This window comes from Lycorma delicatula, chromosome 4 (genome assembly GCF_047948215.1).
Source record: "Lycorma delicatula isolate Av1 chromosome 4, ASM4794821v1, whole genome shotgun sequence".
NCBI classification, from domain to species: domain Eukaryota; kingdom Metazoa; phylum Arthropoda; class Insecta; order Hemiptera; family Fulgoridae; genus Lycorma; species Lycorma delicatula.
The window spans coordinates 164,600,543-164,613,431 of NC_134458.1; the positions used below are offsets into that span (position 1 = coordinate 164,600,543).

At 29.1% G+C, this 12,889-nt stretch overlaps 1 protein-coding gene across 2 annotated transcripts in view; it reads left to right on the forward strand.

Annotated features, from left to right (window-relative positions):
• Positions 1 to 12,889, forward strand: part of rdgB (retinal degeneration B) — a 256,093-nt gene that overhangs the window by 177,673 nt on the left and 65,531 nt on the right. For both annotated transcript variants that reach the window (XM_075364651.1, XM_075364652.1), the window contains one exon: positions 12,186 to 12,278. In XM_075364651.1, the coding sequence (XP_075220766.1) occupies positions 12,186 to 12,278 (93 nt within the window). The remainder of the gene's footprint in view (positions 1 to 12,185; positions 12,279 to 12,889) is intronic.

The following is a 12,889-nucleotide window of genomic DNA, read 5'->3' on the forward strand; positions in this document are numbered from 1 at the left end:
AATGAGGCTAAAATGATATAGAAAAGTAATTCATACATTATATTTTATTTTATTATTTAATTTCACTCATTTTTTGATTATGTACTTTCTTTTTCTTTGTCTGTATTTGCTTCTGTCTTTCTCCCTGGTGTCTCGGCCAGGGTTCGTTATACCTGTCATTAAGGGTATGTGTTAATTTGTTAGACTTTTGACTCCTGCCCTTTAATTATTTTTCAGATTTTCTTATTATAAGTTTTTAATAGTTTATATATTAGCCTAATATTTATAGAATGTATTTCTAGATTTTTTTTCAAGTACACTGTTATTAGTTATTAGTCATAGCTTGTAAAAACCACTTTTACTTTTTTTTTTTAATAACATTTTATATTGCATGATTTGTCTAAAATATGTTTGTATTTTTTTATTATTAATTTTTAGTTATATTGTTTAATATTGATTAAATTTAGTTATTATGCATTTTGGTATCAGTAGTAGTGCACTTATATTTCTATATATGTGTAAGAAAAAGAAAAAAGAACTGACTGATAAATTTATTTCAGTTCTTATTTGCTTTCCATGACCATAAACAATGAACCACAATCAGAGTCGCATAGGGCTGTTGGCTTATTTGTCTTAAACAAATTTTCCTAAATGCAAAGCATATTTTTGTTAAACAGAACTAAAATGAAAATTTTCTAATTTTTGTGTTGATTGGTTGTTGGTTTGTTGTTTTACAAACAGCCTACATTTGCACCTTCCCATTCCTATGTGTTTCTATTCTACCTGTTCTATTACTTTCAGTCAGTCTCTTCCCTCACCAGCGTCTTCCTTCATCTCGGACATCCAATTAGTTTCCAGTTTTTTGTGTGGCCTAATTTCCATTCAGCCATCTGTATGTATATTAGAGGATATAATTAATTTTCTAAAGTTAAAATACAGATATACTTGTTCTAAAAATATTTGAATTGCTGCCATAAAAAGATTAGATTCAAATTAAAATTGAAAAAAAGAAACAATAAAATCCTTACACCTCATACTTGCTCATTTCCTACAAAAAAATTCTATAAAAACTGATATTTTCCAGAAACCAACCTGGATTTAATACCACATGGCTCACCATCCCATCAGCTGCAGAATTGTTAGAATCAAGTATTATTTATCTTTTTATTAATATTGTTTTGTAACTGAAATCCTAAAGAAAGTTAAAAAAAATTCTATAATAAATCAATAAATAAAATTAATGGGTACAATAAATTTGTAATCTAAAATGTTAAAGAAATAAAATGCAAAATTAAAAATAATAATTATGAAAATAAAAGTGACAGTAAGGTTCAGAAAACTGACTTCGTACTTGTAATTTATATTGATAATAATATAACAGAACTGACAGTGATATTTTTTTTTTAATATGACATTGCATCTTATAAAATCTAGAAAATAGAATTTAAACAAAAAATAAAAACTGTCTAAAAGGGTAACACATTTTACAGGAATTATAAGTTTACATAAATACTCATTACCTGTAACAGTTAGAAGATCATTAGCATGAGAACCAATGAGTTTTATTGTAATGGATTTTGTCATTTTCTTGGACATACATATATGAAATAATTAATCAACAAATTAGTTTTCAGTATATGCAAATAATTAGTCTTAATCATTCTGGGCAAAATTTTTTGAAAACTTTTGTGTTTTTATGTTTATACATTTCACGTGTTTTATTTTATTTTTATATATGATGTTATCCTCATTGGATAGAAATACTTATAATTTATCTAACATGTAAATTTGCAGCCAAATGTACTTTGAAGTACATTTTAGAAATTAAAACTGATATTGAAATATTTGCAGGCATAATACATAAGCAGAAAGTTTTGTAAATTCCTGAATACTGTCTGCCAAGAATTCATGATGTTTATGAAGTTTCTAAGTTTTCATGCAGGACTTGCTATGAACCTTTTTAGGAGAACTTAAAATGTGCCAGGTTGAAGCATAAGGTTTTCCTGATTTGTTAATCAAACAAAAAAGATTACATTAATATCTGTCGGGGGAACAAACACTACTATCAGTCCCCTCACTTACTCACCTGACCTAGCTTGCTGCTTCTTTTTGCCATCCAAAATGAAATAAACCCAAGGGAAAAAATTTAACATGGTAGAGCACATTGCCAAAGAGGAAAGCAGTGTTTTTGAATATTAAATAATGTTGGGACCAATGTATCAATGAAGCAGATGGTTACTTTTTTTAAGAGAAACCAATCTAACTGTAAAGGAGTAATCACTTAGTTTTTTCTTGGTATATTATTAATAAAAAATAATTTTTGGCAGTTTGGGTAAGCCATATTTTTCCAACTCTCATTGATATAAAGCTGAACTGGCACACCCTTTTACTTTTTCAATTATTATTTTTTTTTTTACTATAACCAAGGGGAATGTTTCCACTTATACATGTAAATTATATGTAATTACACATTGGAATTTTTACAATTATAGAAAAAAGTTTTTTTATTTGTAAATCCATGAGAACTAATTACACTGATGATTTTAATCTGTTTTTTGATGCTGAAAACGACCATTTTTGAAAAATTTTTCCATTTTAATTAAATGATTTTTTTATTTTTCAATGTATAGTTAGCAATTTAAGCTCCTATATTGTATTTTGTTGGCTCATTTTTATTGTTTAACTTTGTTAACATAATTTATAAGCTGTAAATAAACAGTACTAGACAAAGAATTAAATCATATCATAGTTATGTGTTATAAGTTTGTTAACAGTGTCATAATGCCTCAAAATTATGTAAATGATGTGGATGCCTTTTGTTATGTATGTAGTGAGTTTACAGTAAATCAAATAGAAAAACATTAACCTTTAATTAAAAGAGCATATCATTTGTACTTTCAGTGTAAAATAGGTGATCAGGATAAGATGGGGGCTGCTCATGTGGTGTGTACTGATTGTTCTGTATATTTAAGAGGATGGAAGGTACACAGAAGGCCTTGCCATTTGGTGTACCTATGGTTTGGCATGAACCAAAGGAACATGTAACCGATTGTTACGTTTGTTTAACAAGTGTGTCTGGAATTTATAATAAACCTAAACGTACTGTAAAATATCCTTCATTGCAATCTGCAATCAGGCCTGTACCTCACAGTGAAATTATTCCAGTTCCTGAGCCACATGTGAATGAAAGTATGTTTCGAAAGCAGCGATGAAGACAACAATGATTTTGGTTTTGAATTATTCTCCAATAAGCCACATCTTATATCACAAGATGAATTAAATGACCTGGTTAGGGATTTAAATTTATCAAAAAATCAAGCTGAACTGTTTTAGGATCAAGACTGTAATTTACTTCAAAGAAATAAAAAGATTTTAGGCTTTTGAAGCTGACAAAAAGAACCTTCTCAGTATTGTATTGATGAAAATAATTTGGTTTATTGCACGAATATTGATGAGCTTATGTTGCACTTGGACAAGTTTATAAACCTGAGGACTGGCGCCTTTTCATAGATTCATCCAAGTGTAGTTTAAAGTGATTCTACTACACAATAGTAACAAATATCCTTCGATACCAATCGCTTATGGTATTAATTTGAAAGAGACATACGATTTGATGAAAGACATTCTTGAAAAAATAAATTATAAAAAACATAGCTGGAACATATGTGATGATTTGAAAGTTATAACTATTTTGTTAGGCATGCCGTTAGGCTATACTAACTACATGTGTTTTCTTTGTGAATGGGACAGCCAAGTTAGGGATAAACATTATGTTACCAAAGAGTGGAAGAAACGAGACAACTTAACTTCAAATGGGAAAAATATTATTCATTTTACCCCCTCTCCATATCAAGCTAGGACTTATGAAAAATTTTGTAAAAGCGATGTATAAGGATGATAATCACAGATTTTTGTACAGCAGGCAGAAATTTCTGAATGAAAGTGAAGGAAAAATTAAAGAAGGAAGTTTTGTTGGTCAAAGATGATGTATTTAACTCAATGTTAAATAATGTAGAAAGTGCAGCTTGGGCTTCATTTAAATGTTTGCAAAACTTTTCTTGGCAAACAAAAATCCAACAATTACCACAATATTGTTAATAAAGTTCTTTCTTCATACAAAGCTATGGGGTGTAATATGTATTTGAAAATACATCTTCTCCACTCACATCTGGATTTTTTCTTGGACAACCTCAGAGACACAAGTGACGAACATTGTGAACATTTCCACCAAGACATTTTGGTGATGAAAAGCTGCTATAAAGGGAAATGGAATACTAACATGGTAGCTGATTACTGTTGGACATTAATTCGGGATGTGCCTAAGTCTATTTATAAAAGAAAAGCATCAGTGAAATCATTTTAACACAGGTATGGCCATGCAAAATTATAAATTTTACAGATTTTAACTATATTTTCCCTTAAATTGTTTTGAAGCATAATTTATTTAAAACTAAGGGTGATAGAAAAATTGTATTTACAGATCTGTAGTGTATGCAAATAAGCAATTCAAGAAATGGTATCACACTTAGAGAAAAATTAAAAAACCTTTTTTTTGTCTATCAGTGTTATAATTCATGATGTTTTTGAAGCTTAAGATTTGCATACAGAACTTGCCATTATTTACCGGATCATTTACAAAAATTATCCAGTTATCCTTTCCTTCCACCATTTCTTTTATCTTTCTGTTTATTCTCTCCATAACATCAAGCAGTGTTTTTTCTAGAGTTTATTCTTACTTTATCTGGCTTTTTATTTTAAACCATTTATATTGTCAAGCGAAGTCCTCACTCAATGTCTATGATTCTGTACAGGAAATTATTTATTATCTTAATGGCAATAAATGTTATAATTGCTATCATTTACATTTTTCTGCATAACTTTGATTATAAATTATTTTATTAATCATACCTCAGAAGATTGGTGAGCAATTTTCAAGAAAATATTAAAATTTTTTATTGTGTTTTTCAGCTGTGAATGTCGTTCCTTCAATGTTTTTACTATATCTTAGATTAATTCATAAAATTTTTCAGTCAGTTCTTCATCATATGTAAACTTTGCTGTTTTATATTCTAAATTTTAAAATTAATTATTCTGTGTATTTTTAAATAGTTGATTTTCTTTTTGTTATAAATTTTAAGCAGTTTATTATCATTTTATTTGCTTTATTTATTTTAATTAAAATAATTTACAAGCAAAATTATAATTTGCACTTTCATAGCATTTTTTTAGTTCATAGGAATATTATAAATTTGATGTATTTTTGTATGAATATGATTAATACTCGGCTATTCATGTCATCAGTTTCTTATGATGCCATTTTTCATGTTCTCTCTTTGTATTTTAAACTCATTTTAATTTTTCCATAGTGTTTAATCTTAATTTATGTGTTCTATCATTGCCCTTCCTTAGCTTTAAAAAATTCAAAAGCCTATCTTCAGTTCTTAAATAAAACTTCTTCAAAGTATCAGTGTTTTAAATTTTAGGTGGGTCAAAATAATGTTTGATTTTTCTTATTCCATTACTTATGGTATTCTCAGCTATACTAAAGTCCTGCTTATATAAACTTTGGCCTAAAAATTTACAGTTAATTTAAAATGACCAGCAAAAATTATTATAAAGCAGCAGATTCAGTCTTAAAGACCCAACTGTTTAGTTTGAGCTTATTTACATAGCTTGAAAATGTTCATCACAAATGTGAGACAGCAGAGTAACTTCTCCAGAGTTTGAAAATTTGTGTGATTCTAGAGACTTAGGAGCACTCATGATAATAGTGGTTGCTCTTGATTTTTCATTGCTATAGATATAGTAATAGATATACCAGGCACTTCCCATTGCATGTAGGTACATGCAATGGGAAGTGTCTGGTAGAGGTAGTTTAGTATAATAACTTACATTGGACTCTCCACTGACGTCACAGTTCCAGTCAGTACATTTGTTGTTCACGTGTCAAAGATGATGTAACAATATAGTCTCGATATTTCATCTATTCACAGTCCTTATCAAAGAGGGAAAAGAATGGAAATGTTACTCATGTGGTGTAATCAGAAACAACCTTACATTTTTGGTAGATTGTTCCAGGGTAATGATTCAACTGATGCTAATATGTGATGTTTATTCAAGAAATTCTTTGCATTTAAATTTTGTTTATTACACTGCAGTTTTCTAGATTGAAATTTTTATCATCTTATGGTAAGTTATTGAGTGAAATGAGAAGTGCATTCTTTAATGGTACTCTGGTGACTAGTAAGTTTTGTTTGTTCAGCTCTTGAGTTATGATACTGCTTCTAGGCTTTACTTATTCTCTCAACCTCCAGCAGTTGTACATTGGATAATGGAAAATCCAGTTGTACAAGGTGGTGAGAAAAATGATTCATTTGTTAAAAAAAACAGTTTTCTTTTACACTGACCCAGAGTTTTTGTTTAGGCACTAACTCAAACCCATCTGTGGTTTTTAATTGGGCTTACAAAGAGCACACTTTAATTTGGCATAAATACCTTGGGTAAAGTCTAAAAAAAAAATTCTAAAACTCTTCTTCTACTTCCAGACCCAGTTGATGAGGGGGGATGTTTATCAAGACCTTACTTTTTCACTGTCTGATGTTGATCACTTCTGATGAACCTTTGACTCTGAGTTTGCATCACATTTATGTCTTCTATCAGTTTAGTTATAGTTCCTAAATACAGCAAAACATGTTAGCCCAGAATGTGAGGCTGATCTAGTCGGGAAAGTTTTTCACCCATAGACATAGAACTGGACAGATTAGGATAGGTTAATTTGTCTGTTTTTAACATTTTCAGAAAAATGTTGAACATAGTTTTTTCATATAATTTAGTTTAGAATATTAAAATTGCAGAGCTCTTGGTACTTTCCTTTTTAATGCCACCTACTCCTTTTTCCCATTCAATTAATTTATTTTTTCTTGTTCTTTACATGGTCTATGTTATTTTTGTTCAATTTTATGTAATACAGAATTGTATTATGGTAATTTTATTTATTGCTTTGTTATCTTTGGTTCTGTTTTATGGTAATATAGGTTTGCTTTGTTATAAGTTTCTTATTTCTGTTTAGAGTTTTTTATTAAAATTTATCAGGTCATTCGGTCTATTCTTGTCATTTATTCTATGCTTGTTGGTCTAGTTGAATTATGAATTTTATTTGTCTTGTGACTGCCAGGTTTTTTGTAGGTGGTACGATGTTATTCATAATATCTGTTTTAGTGATTCTAATCATGAAATGAGATTGAATTTGAGTGCTTATGAAAGGATTTGTAAGAAATGAACCTGTCAGTGTGAAAAATATGTGTGAGTTCAGACTTGACTTGTGAATTCCAAGTTGTTGTTTCCGAACTTTGCCCATTTTATTTATTGTTAGTCTTAAGAATGTACATAGATTTCTTTTTTCAAAAGGGAATTAAGAAATTAATAAGAATATAATTGTGAGTTTCAACAATTATTTCAGGGATCGTACGTGCCAGCACCTTGTTGCAAAATCCAACAGTTACTGCGTGTAGATGATGTCATGGAAGTTATTGATAGTTTATTTGTCAGATGGAAATATGAGTGAGGGAGGCGGGTTGATCAGCAATGGGGTTTTCGGGGGTATTTCTAGAAACACAAAAGAATGCTTTCTTGTGTCTGTTTCAGTAAGGAGTGATGCAACTCTTGTGCATATAATAAAGAGGTTTTTTAATCCAAGGACTACTATATTTTGGATTAATGGTAAGCATACAAGAGACTGGGTGCTGAGGGATACAATCAGCTTAAATAAACCATTCATTAAATTCTGTTGATTATGGATGGGTACTCGTGCTATGTACTCAGAGTATGGAAAACTTGTGAAAATATTTGCAAAACATAGAAATAAAAGGTAATGCGGGATAGTTTGTTAATTATTGGATTCCTGTTTATGCGAGTTTATTTGGCAACAGAAAAATAGCGGCATCAACATATTTTAACATATCTTGTGTGATGGGAACTTCAGGCCTCTGAATTAGCTTAAGAATGTTGTTTTTGTCATTATTTAGTTAGTTAGTGTACTTTAGGTTATTGTCATGTTGAATTTAATTAATGGGTGAGTTCAGTAGAGGACAAAGCTGCCCAAAATAATAATAGATATAAAATTTATGTTGTCAGCAGCGGATTTTGAAAGTACAAGTGGTTACATCAGGTATAGTGTGTCATGAAAGCACAGCCAGCTAGTATTTCAATTGTGTATATCTTAGTGTAGGTTTTTTCATTTAGGAATTGCTGTGATGCTGTATCTGCATGGTATTATTCTTGTCAATTATAACACGATAGGTCATGTGTATAAAATTTAGTGGTTCTGTGGGAAATAATTAGCCAAAATCCAGAGTTGGTGGCATATAACAGGAAAACACCAAACTCTCTACGACAAAACAGTTTTATAAACTATGTGGTTTTGGTTAAACTATAGTATTCTACTTTTATACCCATCAGATTTCAAAAATCTTATTTTATGAGTACTGTATGGATATTTATTTCTTTTATAGGATGATCTAAAGATATAGTTATAATAACATCCACAGTGTTGCAGTGAGACTCTGATTCTTAATGACGATTATAATGTAGAGGAAGTTAAATCTATTCAGCAAATTTACAGTTATAATAAAAATAATTAATTTATGTGACCATTTCAAATAGATCATGTATCTACTGTAGATATAAAATTTACTATAATAAAGCTCTTTAGCGAGATATAGTTATGTTTACTGTAAACTAGCTTTTTTAGTTTTTGGTAATACAAAATTTATATTACGAGGGGTAGTTGAAATGAAATGCGCAGTGGAATATAACAAAATGTTGCATAAAGCAACATTTGCTGTCATTTAGTTTCATTCCCCCTACTAATAACATTCCAAAACTCATAAACTCATGCCCTCTCATTTTCTGTCATTTGCCATCATTAGTCGAGTACACCTGCTATATCTGTGAAAATAAACAATGTGCAGTGATTTTAACAGGGAAAAAAGTGGATGCTATTGACGTTCATTGCCATCTAAAAGTTTTTTATGGCAATCAAACTGTAGAAGTACTCTGAGTAGGTGGACAATAAAATTTTGTTCATTAGAAGTCTGTAAAACAAATATTGAGGTTGAACCTTGCAATGGTCAACCAGTTTTCTGTGTTTGATGAAAAATAGCAAAAGTAAGTAGATGAATTGGTTTAAAGTTGACTGTCACATCAAAATGAATACATTGCCATTAGGCAGGTATGTTGAAAGCATGAGTAGGACACATTATTACACAACTGGGCTACCATAGAATTTGTGATGGGTACAAACTTGCAGAAAAGAACAAATAACAAAGCTTCTGAAGTGTTATTCTGACAAGGGTGATGACTTTCTTTTCAATATTGTGATGGAAGATGAAACTTGGGTAAATCATTACAATCTAGAAGAAAAATGGTAAACATGGAATATCAAATCTATGGTTTATCACAATCAAAAAAATTCAAAACACAACTCTGCAAAAAAAGTTCTTTTGACAGATTTTAGGTATATCAAACACATGTTCATGACTAACTATCTGGAAGTTGGGTCAGCTGTAAACTTTTGAAGTACATAGATATAATGAAACACCAGGGTAAGTGTGTGTTGTCTTTCTTTCTTTATTTTTTTTTTTATTTAGCCTCCGGAACCACTGTAAGGTATCACTTCAGAGGATGATATGTATAAATGTAAATGAAGTATAGTCTTGCACAGTCTCAGGTCAACCATTCCTGAGATGTGTGGTTAATTGAAACCCAACCATCAAAGAATACCGGTATCCATGATCTAGTATGTGTTGTTTTCTGAGTTTGGAATTCACAGAGCTAGTTTGGATAATTCACAAGCTGATTATTCTGCAATGGTTTTGTGTGTCTGTTTTTGCTCGGCACACATATTAAGTGCAGCTATTGAGCGAGCCTCTTGTGAAATTGAGATTTGAACCTATTCTAACCCTCCATACTAGCCAGATTTGGGACCTTGCAATTTTTGCTTCTTTCTGCAACGAACAGGGATTTTAGAATTACTCACTTCACCATGGATGTTGAACTGAAGGAAACTGTGAGGTTGTGGATCAAGGAAAGACCATCAGCATTCTTCACGACAGAATGGGAAAATCTTTTCACCGTTAGGAGTTGTGTGAAAGTAGAGAAAGTGTGGAAGCTGTGTATGGTGAAGTGGAAAAGTAAATGTAAATTATTATAGCAAATAAAATGTATCTTTTTGCCATATTTTTTTCATATGACTATCTCTTTTCATTTGAGAGTTATGAGCAATTGTGCATTACATTTAGCCACTCTTCGTAATATTACAATCTTAAAATTCATATCGTATTACATCTTGTACTTTTAAAGACTACTTAATGAAGTGTAAAGCAATTAAGATTTACTACACTTAGTGTCTTATAAGCTTTTACATTTATTAAAGCAAAATATTTATTGTTCCATGTGATCACTGACCCTTGATCACTAATGTTTTTAAGTAGTATCAGAAATACTTAATTCTCCCTCCAAACAAACATTATCAGAATCTACATTAAAATTTTTGTTTTCTTATTAATTATCTTTTCAGTTTTTATAGACAACTAAATTTTTAAATCTTTTAAAATTATTAAAAAATAATTTTTCTTCAATAGTTGGAGATGAAATACTGTTGTACAGTATCAAAGTCTGCGTTTAATATATTTGTTAACTATGTATTTTCTGAATTGTATTGCTTAAAGTTAAAGAGTTTGGTAATTGCACAAACAAAAAAGAGTATAAAAATAATTTTTCCTAATTTTTCTGAAAGTGGTACTCTATGCTATTTAAATCAGTTGTTAAAAAATAAAAACTTTTGAGATGTTTTTATTGATAATTAGACTTCAGAAATTACTTCATAAAAAATGAGCTGGCTTGTTTCAGTCATTTTTTTAAATTTTATTTTGTCCATTCTTTGCAATTTATATGGTAAAAATATGGAACTTGTAATGATTTGTATTCTCTACTTTAACATTCTCAGTGTCTTCCTTTCTATTAAGTTTCATTACCTTTTTCTACTTTTGTTTATTTTAAAATCATTCACTTAATTATGTTCACTAATTATAGTTATATCTGGTATAAATTCAAACTAACTTTGTAAAAAGGAATGTTCAACTACTTTTTTCATAGTTAGCATTATACAGCAACTAAATATTAATTTTTCTGAATTTATCACAATTAAAAAAATATTAAATAATTCATATCTTAAAAATATTCACATATTGTAAAAATAAAAAAAATAATGTTTTCACTGTTTATTAAATCTGATAATTTGTAAAGTAACTCTGATAATCCTTAATTGTCAGAACCTGAGAACCCTTCAGTTTGTTAGTTAGTGGTGGGACTAATTGGGCTATTGGAACAAAAATAAATTGTTTTCTTTGTTGTTTTCCTTTCTCTTTAATTTTGTTTCTGTTTAAAACCAAAAGTAATTTATCATCCATAGTTTACCTGCCAAATTTGGTTTTTACAGTGTTTTCAAATTAGTTGGATTGCACTGTACTAATTATGAACTTTATATAAACAAATGTAAATTTATTCATTTTCATGATTTTTAGTCATATTAAAAAAAAAGTTAAAACAAAATAGCTTTTAAAGATTTGAAAATAGGACTTATATATAAAGTAAATCAAATCAATTAATATAATTTTTTATTATTTTGTATATACCTTCATGTAAGCTTTAACATAGTTCTTTTTAGTTAGGTAATGAAATTATTGAAGTGGTGCATATCTTCTCTAAAATATTGTTAAGCAGATTTAAAATTTTACATTAAAGATATACATTTAATTTAAATTATTATATTTAATTTCAATTAAAAAATTTTTGTTTCAATGTTTCTCCTAACCCTTTATGTTTTTTACAATTGCTTGTAAAACATTATGTATTAAATGTTTGTCTTGATCCTTATTTTGCTATTCTTTTCCATTTAAATTTTCCTGGTGCTTGTATGTGTGTTAAATTTACCCTTTATAAAATGTTATTTTTTATAATTTTCATACAATAATGACAGTATTATTTCTATACTGTCATATTATCATGTGTATATTTATTGTAGTTAATTAATTTTATTCATTGTCATAATCAAGATAAATAGCAAAATTAAATCAACATAATAGTATTTTTATTTATAATAATTTGTTTATATTGCATGGTTTTTATGTTATTTTAATTTTGTTTAGAAGATTCGATATCTCTGGCTAAATGGAGCTCATTGGATCTGTTAATAGAAGAAGATCTTGATTCATCCCCCTCTGTTGTCATTGATAAACATAGTCAGTATTCCTTTATTTTTTTTTTAAATCTAGCATAACTTTTATATGTGAAAATGTAATATTATCATGTAAAATCAGTTGTTAGAGTAATGGGAATAGCATGGTTGTATTATAATTTTGGGTATTATTTTATTGAATATCAAGATTTGTTAAGTTGTGTGTATGTGCGCTCTCACGCCTGTGTTTGTGTTTCTTGCTCTGTTTTATTGCACTCTGTGGTGAAACAATTTTATGAAGCATTTTAAGTAATTAAGTATTTATAAATTAAAACTTAATTATTTTTATAATTAAGTAAGTAGTTTTTCTGTAATATTTCAGTTTACTTTCATTCATTAAAACATTTTAAATTTTACAATAAATAAAAATTGGGCTTATAAAAATTCTCCAAATATTTTTTGTTACATTTGCGGAGAATTTACCACAAAAAGTCAACGAAAACCAGTATTGAATCTGCTGAAAACTGCTTACAAACATTATTTTGACTATCCCTTGGGAGAACAAGATAAATCCTGGGCTCCACATGAAGTACTACATTAAACTAACCCAGTGGGTAAAAGGAAAAAAAGAGCATTTGCCTTTTGGCATACCTCTGATTTGGCGTCTACTAACCA